Source organism: Bidens hawaiensis, unplaced genomic scaffold (genome assembly GCF_021521415.1).
Source record: "Bidens hawaiensis isolate Kalapana, Puna unplaced genomic scaffold, B.hawaiensis_p1.1 tig00036290_1, whole genome shotgun sequence".
Taxonomy (NCBI): domain Eukaryota; kingdom Viridiplantae; phylum Streptophyta; class Magnoliopsida; order Asterales; family Asteraceae; genus Bidens; species Bidens hawaiensis.
The window spans coordinates 176,429-190,219 of NW_027496317.1; the positions used below are offsets into that span (position 1 = coordinate 176,429).

Sequence of the window (13,791 nt, forward strand, 5' to 3'; positions counted from 1 at the left end):
AAGATATAGTATTATTTGATAGTTCATGACCCCCAAATTAGTTTAGTCGCCTCCACATTGCTTGCTAGGGAGTATAGTTAAGGTAGAGGAAATAAAATTAAAGTGGTAATACATACGCACACCAAAGGCATCGATTACAACTATATATCGAGGAAACGAATTAGTAGCTTTCTTTATTCATGTTTATTGTAGGTACAACATGATACATTTAAACAACCAACTTTCAAAAAGGAATTAAACGAATGACATAAGAGTTTAAAAACAATAAAAGAAATTAGAGAAAATACAGAAAGGTTTTAGGCATCCCTAAATAGAAATACTTTCGACAAATATTAAATATGATGAATAGATCCTTTTAACACTTGGGCATATCTGATGGCGGAGGCAAGATTCTTTCGTCTAACCCTTTTCCATTTCTTACAATGAATACCATCTCCATCCCCCAACTTACATGACGTTCGAAGTGACAATGCATAAACCATACTCCTGGAAAACGAAGTGTATATATTAGATAATTAAAATATTAACAAATGTGGATGGATTAATTACGTGCATGGGATGGAAATGGGCTTAATTACCAGGGTTATTTGCTCTAAATCTGATGGCTGTCCAACCATTTTGAGGAACCGCAATAGTCTGTTGAAGTGGAGGGTCAACAAGATTATAGTTCAGAGGATCCCGTTGTCGATCGAAATTTCCAAATCCAGATCCCACAACATAGAAACTGTACCCATGCAAATGCATGGGATGATCTACCCCTGAAACCACGTTTGTTCCTTGGAAAACAAGCTCCACCGTGTCATTATATTTCAGGACTTTAACTTCAGTCCCATTCGTCGGAGTTTCTAGCGAGATATTCAAATTATCTTGTGTGTAGTTGAAGATGAAAGGGGGGTTATCAGGAAAGTCGTCACCATAAACACCATTCACTCCGCGGTAGTAAGCTCCAAGAATGGAAGTCCTTGGAGCGTCAAATGTAATATTGTTTATGCTTGCGGCAAACCTGTTATGCCTTGGTCCCAAACACGTGGTGTTACTAGCACAAGGCAATGTGTTAATAGAGAGTGTGTATAGGAACTTCCTTGTAATTGTCATTGGCACGTCGATCGGATGGACCCTGCTTGCCAAACTTCGTAGGCTGCTAGTGAAGTTAGCAGATGCATTTCGGTCATTAAAGGCGGGAAGAGTAGGGACAATAGGTGAGGGTGATGGAGTGTATTTTCCATTATACTCGATGATGGCTGTGGTGGTGGTGTCATCAAATTCACTACGAGGATTGCTATTATACAGCTTTGCGGCCATATAGTAGCGATTGCGAGGCTGGTTTGCTACTAACAAGACGTCTATGGTCTGTCCGGGTGATATTGCCACATAGTTGGCTTTCAGTGGCTTTGTGTAGGCGCCATCAGTTCCTACGACGGTGAGCTGATGGTCTGCAATTGCAAAGAACATGATGTTGTTCATGGCCGCATTTACCATTCGAAGCAGGTAAGTCTTTCCACTGTCCACATTTACTTTTGTTGTTTCTGGAGACATTAGATAAATATTACATAGGATCCGTTAGTATACATATATATTTATAGTTAACTACAACATTTTTAGTCAATATATATCTCTACCTGGACGAGAGCAGTTGTAGAAATCGCCCGGCTGACCATTAATTGTTAGAGCATCAGAGGGAGCCGGATCACCTCCGTTAGTCATAAACTCTTCCATAACTGTCTGTATATCATTCTTCCACCAGTCACCTGAATTGGTTTGAATATATTATATAATATAAACACTTAGAACAAATTAAGTTTATGAATTTATTCATGATTGATGTGGAATTAATTAACTAGCAGGGAAATGTTAATAAGACCTAAGATGACTGGAACCTCTGCATGAGGTTTAGGAAATGGAAAACTTGTTCCAATCTTGGGAGAGACGACTAGTAAACCATGCACCGTGGCTCGAGACCAGTCGCTGTGTGCATGCCACCATAATGTGCCTTCCTCATCGGAGAGGACGACCTTCTGGCTGAATCGAGTGCCAGGTTGGATTGGGCATTGAGTGATAAACTCAGGCCCGTCGGACCATGGATATCGTGGTAGTTTCACTCCATGCCTAAAATTAAATGTGCACATGATCTTATCATTTCAAAGGAAACCACCCTTAATTAATACTCCGTATTTAGTAAATAAGAGAGATATATTTACTTAATAAATATTTACCAGTGAATTGTTATATTTTGGGATGCTTTGTTGATAACATCCACAATAACGGTGTCTCCTCTTCGAGCAGAGATAGTCGGACCAGGGTACTGTCCGTTAACTGTCAAGATGTTCTTGCTGCTGCATAGCCTTGTATACTTGGTTTCTTGAATCTGCAGAAAAAAGGACATATATTGAACTCTTTCAACCCTCAAAAACATATATATAATTAATCAGATTTCTTAATACGAGTTATAACAGAATTGAAACCGTACCACAAAGTTGTATCGAACCAGAGCTGCTTGTGATTGCAACATATTACCAAGAAGCACAAAGAGCCCCAAAACAAGAACATGTATGACGTTCATGTCGGTCTTCATATGTACGTATTTGATGAAACTTAATATATAAGCTAGATGTGTTTAACTGGCTTGCTCAATTAGTTATGTGTTTTTAATATGTTGTGTTGTATACGATATTTATAGCTGGTTAAAAAGGTGGCTGCTATTGGGTTGGTCGTCAAAATCATCCTAGAATAGAAATAAACTCGTTTTGTTTACTGTACGTACGTGTTAATACCTAACGTGCATGCAAATCGATTTGGACCCAGTACGTACCAAGTATTCAACATATATTCCAACTTCTTCCTTTGACTTTTCTCAAGTTAATTTAGTATATATATCCAATCTTTTGAAAATTCTATACCACACCACTGTATATAATACCGTTGATAATGGAACCTCTTCCTTATTCGGTCAATATTTTTAAGGCGCCAACCAATATTCCAATAATAAAATTAACATATTTCAATGGTGTTAGTTTATCACATTATATCCTTAATTTGTAAGACAGTGGGTAGTGGGCTGACAATTTAAATTTAGATCACAAAAAGGGTTAAGACATGTTACTAGCTAGGTTACTTTTTAGTTATCCAATGCCAGCTTTGTAAGATTCAAACCCGCAACATTTTCATAAACGTAAACACACAATATCAATATGGGAAAACTGAAATGGCAATCCAAAATAAATTTGGTTTTTTAATTATTGGAAATGAATCGGTTGATTTAAAGTTTAAACTATTGACCAAATAAGATAAAATTAAGAATAAGAAACCGTCAAAGATCATTGTAGCAATTGTTACATGGTTTTGCAGATTCTTATTTTTCTGTTTTGACTTTCTTATTATCTCATGTTATAATAAGATAATAATGGTCCTTTGTCTCTTTCTTTTACAACTTATCTTTATACCTTCTAGGCTTCTATTCGGTCAATGTTTTTAAAGCGTCCTTAAAATTTATAATTTCACCTTTTTTTTAATAATAATATTTTTATAAAATGATGATGGTTAGAATATGTTAACCTAGCATCTAAAACATTACATCTTAAGATGAAGCCACTCGATCCAAAATAAATTGTTTTGAGTCAAACGTAAGGTCTGTCTTTAAGACGTTTGTTCGAAAATAACTTCATTCCGAGTCTTCCAAATCACCCACAAAAACGTATAAATAATACCTTCCACCATTTCCTTTTAGTTTGGACAATTCTAGCGAGTCTATCCAGGTTGCTATAATGACCGGCCTCATCACAGTGGATCTGTCTATTTTAGAGATACCACAATCGATGGCCAAGCATGAAACGCAATATAATATGGCAGATACCAAGCAAGTGCTCCATAGCTTTTATGTCATTAGAACCAAATGGGTACATGATGAGTGTTATATCAATACGTTTATTGTAAAGGTTCACCCGAGTCAACAACTTGTCAAGTAAAAGTCTCCACATGAGAATGTTGATCTTCTTGGCCAAACGGGTCGGATGAGATGCATCTGGAAGGATTCTCTTTTCAATAGCTTCTGTCACTCTTTTAACACATAAATCATTTTGGTACCATTCCTACCTATATATCATTTTTGAACCTCGAACATATTAGTGTGTTTTCTAGCTCATAACATTACTATTACTAATTAACATTTTACAACAAAAAAACAAAACCCGCGCGTTGCGGTTACGAACCATCACTAATTCGGTAGGTTTCGGCAGCATCGGCACTAAATCTAACATAATTTTGTAACCAAAAAGAAATAACATGCAAAAAAAAATAAATAAAAAAAGCAATAAAATAAAATAAGAAAAAAAACAGGTCGACATGACGCAACCACAAGACACCACGTGACAATATATGTTAAGAAATAGACAAAAACCCACTGTAGCGAGTGCTCAATGGATTTATAGAGGAAAATGACATTTGACATTTTGAACTTAGAAGAAAGTAACAACAACATCGATCATACTTAGTGGAAGACTTTTCAAAAATTTGGATTTGTATCAAACTTGGATGAAGTAATACAGATGAATTAGAATATTCAAATTATAAAACCATGGTATCGGGTCTAAATCAGTTTGCATTTTGTAAGAATGTTAGGTATAAGCACAATTAACATAGGTATGGAAATTACATCGATCACATTTTGAAGGATTTGGTGGCCGTGAAACAATTGAGTTATATTATACACCATTATTGTATCTGAATAAAACACATTCAAGAGATTAAAGTCTTGAGCGATAAAAAATAGAGCCATATTGAAGATTCAAAATTGGAGTCTTGGTACAAATTTAACAATACTTGTAACTTGTAATAAGTTTCCGTTTTATGGGTTCTTAACACCTCGCTAGGGCCTAGTTTTTAATGATATTCTCCTTGCCATTAAAAAATGTAATTAAGTTTATGACGAGGGTCATAGAGGTAATATATTATTAGGGTGTATTTTTATCATAATTATCATGTATAATTTGACCAAGATTCCTTTGTAATTATCTATATTCTTCTCTTATATATAGATGAGAAAAAAGCATACAATAGAGTTATTGTACTCTCGTAAACAACACCCTGCAAATATGTCAATTGCACTTTCACTACTAGAATTTGTGACATCAGTTTTTGTGGCAAATTTCTCATAGCCACAATTTTCCGACAAACCAATTTTTAGAGAAAAAAAGCCGTGGCAAATCATGTTACTGGCAATTATGCGACAAATTTTGCTTCAAATTTACTACAAATTGTAGTTGTCGCTAAAAATTTGACAAGTTTGCCACAAAAGTTTTATTTACTTTTTCCTACAACTTATTCACAAGTTTGTCATTGATTTATAAAAAAATATCTAAAATTATTGATAACATTAATAAAGTAATTAATCCGTAAAGATATTAACTTAGCTAATTAAATTTTAATTGCGACAAAAATGTCACAAAACAATAACGGACTTTACCACAACCTTCCTACAAATATATAAAATATTTGCCACAAACTTCCTACAAATTTTCAAAAAAAATTGCCACAAATTTGACACAAAACTTAAAAAGATTTGCTACAAACTTGCTACAAAACCTTGATAAAATTTGCCACAAACTTTACACATAAATAGGATAACTGGTGTAACGAAATTGCTACAAATGAAAATTATTTATTTATTGAATTTACAAGCCAAAATTTTGCAGTAAAATATTGCTGAAATATTTAAAATTCCCAAAAAGCCAGTTTACAAACTTGGAATAAAAATAACAAGCATCCGTCATGACCACACGTTCTTTAATACAAAACTACTACATTACAAAACGAAAGTTTTTACTTGTCCGCAAATTTCTTAAACCTTGCGTCTATCCTTGTTTTTTACCTATCCGTAAATTTTTTAAACATTTCTTCCATCCTATTTTGCCATTCCTCACGTTCGACGTGTTCTTTTCCCCACTCCAGCTCGCGTTCGACACGCTCTCGTTCACGTTCGGCCCGTTCTTCTTCCAGCTCCAGTTCATGTTGTTCTAAGAGGGCTTGTATTTCTTTTTGGGACTCTAGCACATTTTCAGGTTTCGCTTGAACCTTTTGGAGCTAAAATTTCAAAAGATGTATAATTAATACATATTAACCAAATGTTTGTTGATAACACATATACATAGCAAAATGGACTCATGTTATTAAGGCTTCAATGAATGTTACTTTTGTTAATATTATAACACATATACAAAACAAAATGATCTCTTATAATTAACTTTAAATAATGGTAAGAGTCATATTTTTAGATATTAATCCACATATTAACTAACGAGTTAATCTAACAAAATCATTCTGATGTCTAAAAAATAATATAAAAATCGGCTAACAATGTATAATCCTAACCTAACATTTTACATGCCCAATCCGGTGTTACCAGCACAAAAAAAAAACAAAATTGATTAACACTAAAGTCTATTTTTTATCATTTATTAATATATTTTCAAGATATAAACTAATCAATATATATATATATATATATATATATATATAACCAGTCCAACTAGCCCCCCAACAACAATGCCAAAACAATACAAAGTTAATATTTATAACAATAATAATAATTAATAATAATAACGATACCTCTTGTGATTGCAGAGCATCACCATATGACCTGCAAGTTGTAGAGGACGGTGTCCCTGTCACCACAAAAAGAGGATCAACAGATCCTACCCCGAATAACTGGCGACCCTCGCACTCGGGATGCAAACTCTTCCACACGTCAAGATCATCACAATCCATGTTCCCGTACAACTTTTGAAGTTGTTGCATGTACGAGACCTACAAGGTATCAAAATATAATGTTTGATATTGTGCTAAAAGTTGATAGAATTACAAACAAATAAATAAAAATAACTCACATATGAACATTTAGCAGGCGGGGTAATAAATTTTAACTCGCCCATGTCTTTTTCTCTGATCTCCCATCCCGAAATCTCTTTTTGCACTCTTTGGTGGCATGAGTCGCAATAAACAATTACCTATATCTGACCTCATCGCCTTTTTTTCCCTACATTAAAATTGGTAATGTACTTGATAAGTGTTAAATGTCAAAATAGTTAACATAACTTATGATTATGATCAGTTTACCAGCGGAGATGGTGCTCATCAATTCCTATTGGCCCGCCTATATGATGGCATAAGTCATTCTTGCGCTTGGCTCTCCCGGCTTCAGACATTTTTATCAATTCCCTTCCATCAGCATCACCACCGTCGCAACCATCGCCACCACCACCATTGTCGCCACCACCGTCGCCACCACCTTCACCACCACTCCCACCATCGTCACCATCGCTACCAAAATCATATTCATCACTATCATCCATGTCATCTAAATCCCCATCTAAATCATCATCATTAGGTATATCCTTTTATGCATCATGTAATGTCGTAGTGGTATGTAACAACCCATCTAAATCATCCATCGAATCACTGCTATCCACAAGGTTATAACTTCCAGCTCCGCCTCTAGTACACAATGTAACTACACGACCTTTTATAGAGGTGTGAAATGGGTATGACCTGGACTGGCTCGAACCAGAACCGAACTTTTAAAATGGGTCGGTCCGGGAATTGAAACTGGTTTTATGGGAATGGCTTTGCTGGTTCTTGGGCTTTACGGGAAATGCAGCAACTTTAATATTATTTAGTTAGGAATTAATAAAAATGCATAACCGGAACCGGATACTATTTCTAATTCCGTTCGGTTTTGCGGGTCGAACACGTATCCTGCTAACCCCTAAATGTTTTCACAGATTAATATGTATCAACTTATCTTTTCACAATTCATCAATTAGGGTGCTATAATTCTAACATATACACATTGATAATGTTACATCCCATATTTTCAAAGAATAATATTTAAATATATAATTTATTTATGGCATAATAGTTACTCGGATTAATAGAGAAAGAATAAAAGAATAAAATAATAAGATAAAAGAAAGTCCACGAAATTATAAACGAGTGTTAATAGTTAATTAATATTAAATATAGAAAGAATTATGGACTTGGGTAATTAAAATGGATCAAGATGGTGGGATGGGCCTTAGGTCCATGGGCTTTGAGGAGTATAAGGGGGTGTTTGGTACAGAGAATGGAATTGTAGAGAAATGGAATTGCAGAGAAAGGGAATTGGTCTGGAGAATGAGAATTGACTGTTCTGTTTGGTAGTACAGAGATTTCAGTAGAGAAATATAGCTGAGAATCATTTCTCTTGTTTGGTACATAGAAAATAAACAAAGAATTATATCAACTTTATCATTAGCACAAGTATTTTTTTCATAACAAATATTTATTAAAAAATAAAAAACATATAAAAAGATGCATAAATTCCAACCAAAATATGCATTGATCAAACCAATTCACATACAAAACATAGTTTTTAAGCAAAAAACATCAACCATAGTTAAAACCAATTCACATACAAAACATACTTCAACCATACACAACTATCCCATTGAACCATCGGTATACAACTCGACCATCTCAATTTTCTCTTCTATTGTCAACGCAATTGGTGATAGTTTTGTAGGCCTAGTCCCCATATAGGCCTTTGCCAGCTCAGCAGGTGAAGCCACATCATCTTCAAAGGCCTGTGATGATCCAATTACAGATGAATTTCAAAACTAAAACAAATAACCACAAGCAAAATAATACAACTTACTCTTGCAATGACAACAGGTGTAGAAATTGCAGCATCAAAGTTCACAGTCTCCCTCTCTACTACATGTTTGATCAATGTCCCACTTGTAAATGCATCAGTTTTCGAAGCATGATATGATGAAAAGGGTATCTATTAACAACAAAGCAAAAGTAACTTTTGGGGGAAAAATGTGATATGGAAAATAATAAACTTACATTTACAGCGGCTTCCTGAGACACATTCCTTGGGTCTTCATTAGTCCCTGATCACAGTAAAGCCTTAGTAAGGAACATAGAAAGAATTAAAAAACCATAAATATATTTAAAAAACAGGTAGCAGCAAGGTAAAAATAAAAACTTGATTGGTTGTCCATAATAAATATAACTAACACTATAATTAAAATTTGTCTAATCTTATTGGCTGATACATACTTTATGATTCGTAGTAATACATAATTTAAAAACTTTTGCAATGTGAATGAAATTAATGTCAGCTTTTTGAACAATAACCCTGCTATGTTTCAGTTAAAATTTTAAGCAACAATGAAGTCCATATAACTTAGATTTTATATCCCCCAACGATGTTGTAACCTCTACTGTGGGTTATGAACTTATTGGCTTAGCCATTACCAAATCAATGGAAATGATATCAACATTTTATTTCTAGTCAACACAAGACAGTCACATTCATAAACAGTCCTGTAAGCTAGATACTTAATTACAGGCTCTTAACAAAAGTGAAACAAAAAAAAGGTTTTTCATGACGATAGTCAAGCATGGTTTGGCTAGAATACATACATAATTACAGATGCCTTTTCTTATAACCAAACTTACTGAAAACCTATATTTCTATGTCAACTTAATTTACTCGTCTGTCGCTTTTGACTCAATGGCAAGCTTACAAAGCTGAACATAATGAACACAAAAGACAACCAGACAATCATCATTTATGCTATGAGATATAATACATTAGTGAAACAAAATCTACGCAATATGATGTATGATTGTATGGGACACATTCCATTATCACATCTACAGAAACCTACAAAGTACATACCCCTGGTGATTTTAAAGAACATTCACAAACATAACAACAAACTTAGTATTAACAGAAAAAATTTTCACAATTCTCATCTATGAAACAAATCCACTCTTAAATCTAACCAACTGAAGATTTCATCTAATAGCAGCTCCTCAACTATAGCAAAACTACGCCCACTCAAATCAAATCTAAACGTATTCCCCTACAGTTAAAACAGCACTTTCTTTCTAAAACCAAAACAAACATAAGCCAATGTAAACATACAATAACAAAACAATCCACCATGATGATAGAATTACTATAAAGTGGCACCAAAAATATGCTCTTTTACAAGGTAACAAATACAGTCAGATGAACCCTAAGCATATCAACATAAACAACCAATAAACCATACAAGACCACATCTAATTCCAACAACAGTCGCACACAAAAATCAATTAACCAAATTCCTCCACATAATAAATTAACCCTATTAATCGAAAAAAGCTTTTAACCTGGCACACGTTGTGAAGATTTCATCAATTCAATAGCAAAACTAGGCCCACTCAAATGTAAATGTATACCCTATATGATTAAAAACACACCTTTTCTTAAAACCTAACCAAATATAAGCCATTGTAATAAACAATAACAAATCAATCCACCATAATATTATAACTATTATCAACTGGCACTAAAAATAAGCCCTTTCACAATATATTAACAAATACAGTCAAATAAACCCTAACTTCTTAAGGAAATAAACATAATCAGCATTCAGCAATCAACATAAACAGCCACATCTAATCCAGCACAATCATACACAAAATCAATTAACTTAATTCCACATCCAAATTCAATTAACCCTAACCTAAATACCTAATCGAGAAAAGCTTTTAACATGTCAAACGTTGTGCAGGTTGAGAATTAAGCCGCTTACGAAACACGCCAAACAACCTATCAGCACCAGCGTATAACAGCCTAGACGCAGGGTCTACAAGCTTCGCTAATAGGCTAGAGTAATTATTATTGTTATTATTATTATTATTGTTTCTGATTGCGGTTGGAGGCCGATCGTACGGCGTGGCGTGAGAACTAAGGCGGCTAGGTTTCTTCCGGAACTTGCCGCCAGCTCCGCCGCTCTGGTAGGTGCTTACGCCGTCGGCCATTTGAGCTGTGGACAGAGGATTTGCGTAGAGAGAGAGAAAGAGAAAGAGAGAGGTAGTGGGAAAATGGGAGAAATGAAACCCATAGAAATCCAATTCTCCGATTTTTTTAGAGAAACAAAATCAGAGAAATGGAAATGGTTTATTTCCATTTCTCACCTCTTTCTTTCATAAACAAACAAGAGAATTCTTTCCAATTCCATTTCTCACCTCTCAATTCCCTCTACCAAACACCCCCTAAATATCTCCTTAAAACCATCCTAAAATCCTAACTCTCATTCCATCCTTTCCATAATCTCTACACACACTCCAAACACACACACCTTCCTTATTATACATAAAGGGCCAAGAGAGAAAGAAAGAGATCCAAGGCCAAATCAAGCTAACTATTACTAGATCTTCTATATACAAGTTAGATCCAAGGTTTAAGAGTCATAAACAAGCTAGCCGAAACCAAACGAATCCATAAAGGTATGTTCTTGATCTTAAAGTTTACGTTTTTATAAAAGGTTAGTCTTGAAACTTAAATCTAGAATAGATCGGCCATAGACGAACTTTAAAGTAACAAACTTGACATTTAAAATGAATGAAACAAACCCGAAAGATGAACGGCTCGTTAAAAGAAACCCTAGATCTAGTTTGAGCGTTTAAAGCCTAAAGTTTCAAACTTTATGATTTCCCGAGTCAAGCCTTACCCGGAAATGGTCATGAAAGCGCTTAAGGGGAAAGATCGATTCATGTTAAAGGTTAATAATAATAATAATAATAATAATAATAAAAGAAAGACAACAGTGGCAGCACATGGCCACTTATATACATCGTATAAGTCGCATACAAATTATATCGATTACAATGCTGGATCAACTACAACCAAACTCGCATACAACAGTTAGTGAAACCCGCTTACATATGAGCCGAATACAAAGACTTGGACATATACATATATACAATCTGAGCTCAATTACAAACCCCTATACTTGATTACATCAGTCCCATCGATTACTTTGTGTTCATTAACACCTAAACTCGATTACAATTCGACTCGATTACAATTAAAATCGCTTACAACTAAGTCCGAAATTCGATTACAATTAGAGGTCGCATACAATCAAACATCGATTACAATAAGAAGCCGATTACAATGTAAACGATTAGCATCAATTCGATTACACTTAATCCGGTTACAATTAAATCGCGTACATTGATAATCGCATACAATCTGAACATCGTTTACAACATACAAACACACTCGATTACAATTGTAATCGATTCCTTGAGGATCCGATTACAATTGTTGAGACAGGTTACAATCCCAAGACCCGCTTACCTTTCGAACTCGAACACTTTATCTTAGATTACAATGAAACCCGTATACACAGGGCTCGAACACAACAATCATCGTTTACAAAATGAAACCCGATTACACTCTCCAAGATCGATTACATAGGCTCGGTTACGGGCATGAGCGATTACGGTAGGATCCGATTACAAAAGGGCATGTCGCATACAGGGGAACCATGGAGCTGTTTTCATCATTAGCCTAATTCATCATCATCGGATGATTACATTGTAATCGATGTCTGCTGTGGAGGAACAAAAAAAAAGAAAACGAATGAAATAAAGAAGAAGAAGAAGAAGAAAGAGCAGATGGATTAGAATGAGTAGTTGGGCCTTGTGTCATTATTAATGTCAAACCTGGCCAAATTCCTAACCAGGCTCAAATACTTGGGTTTAGAGATCTGGACCGGATGGTATAGTTAAGGAGGGGTTGGGCCTGTTTTATCAAAACCCGGCCCAAAGCTTAGCCAAGCCCAATACAAACCCGATCCCTATTACACTCCGAACACTCGATCACACCGTCACTCAAACACTTAGAACATATAACTCGATTACAACATAGATAGATAACTCGTTTATAATGCCTTGGGCTATTTATAATGTAATTAACAAATAATAAAGACCCGATCACGTTAAGACTAGAACATATAAGTACCCGTGAGTTAGATATGTGTGTATAAATATACGTATAGGCGTACCCACGCCATTATACGTCAAAAGAATAATCTAGGGTGTTAAGCTAAAACATTAAAGAAAGAAAATTGGAATATTAAATAATTAAAAGCCGTATACCTTGGATTTATACAAAATAATCTAAGTAAAATGTAATCTAAAACAATGCCCATAGATTACTCCAGACTTAGCACGGATATTAATACGTGTATCCTATATACAGCTAGCAAGGCTCAATTAAAGAAGGGAATTACGATAAACGGAGAAAGAAACAGGATCCAGGTGAGTTTCTAGCCCCATTTCCTTGTTATGTTTTCGGGACTGTGTGCATACTCGATGTGACAGTTAATACACTTACCTTAAATGGTAAGTGTATGCCAAGTATGATATATGTGATAGATACGATGGATTTCTTGTCGGTACGTGAACGATCTTCGGATATTGCACGTATTGCCAAGGGAATAGATTAGTTCCTTACATGGATATTAGATAATAGCTTATATACAGTGTTCCTCCTACGGATAATATATAGAGTTCCTTCTATGGATAATGTATAATGTTCCTTCTATGGATAGCATAGTGTTCATTTTATGGATAGTATAGTGTTCCTTCTATGGACAATATAGTGTTCCTTTTATGGATAGTATAGTGTTCCTTCTATGGAAAGTATATAGGGTGTTCCTTCTATGGATAATATATATATATATATATAGTGTTCCTTCTATGGATAATATATGTGTAGAGTGTTCCCTTTATGAAGAATATATATCATGGGCAATAGTAATAGTTCTTTTAATAGATATTATGTGACGTTCCTCTTATGAATATTTATACAAAGATAAAGTATTAATACGTGCCTTCGGATACGTTAAGAAATATATGAGAATAAATTGTATGTTGCCTGATTAACTAGAACTCAATCAGCGTAGCTGA

General features: G+C 34.7%; 1 protein-coding gene across 1 annotated transcript; it reads right to left on the reverse strand.

The window, feature by feature from the left end:
* Positions 1–339: 339 nt before the first annotated feature.
* LOC143588270 (laccase-14-like) lies at positions 340–2,640 on the reverse strand. The gene is made up of 6 exons (XM_077069324.1): positions 2,468–2,640; positions 2,214–2,365; positions 1,862–2,106; positions 1,620–1,748; positions 579–1,526; positions 340–486 (listed from the first exon to the last, which is right to left on the reverse strand). Exons 1-6 carry the CDS (start codon positions 2,570–2,572, stop codon positions 356–358), a joined length of 1,710 nt encoding a protein of 569 aa, XP_076925439.1. The 5' UTR covers positions 2,573–2,640; the 3' UTR covers positions 340–355.
* Positions 2,641–13,791: the final 11,151 nt, after the last annotated feature.

Bases quoted from the DNA above. Each gene is read 5' to 3' on its own strand.
- LOC143588270 (XM_077069324.1), bottom strand. From the start codon at position 2,572: ATGAAGACCGACATGAACGTCATACATGTTCTTGTTTTGGGGCTCTTT. The intron at 2,107-2,213 runs GTAAATATTTAT...ATTTAATTTTAG, and splicing joins CAAAATATAACAATTCACTG to GCATGGAGTGAAACTACCAC. The intron at 1,527-1,619 runs GTAGAGATATAT...TAATGTCTCCAG, and splicing joins CTACAACTGCTCTCGTCCAG to AAACAACAAAAGTAAATGTG.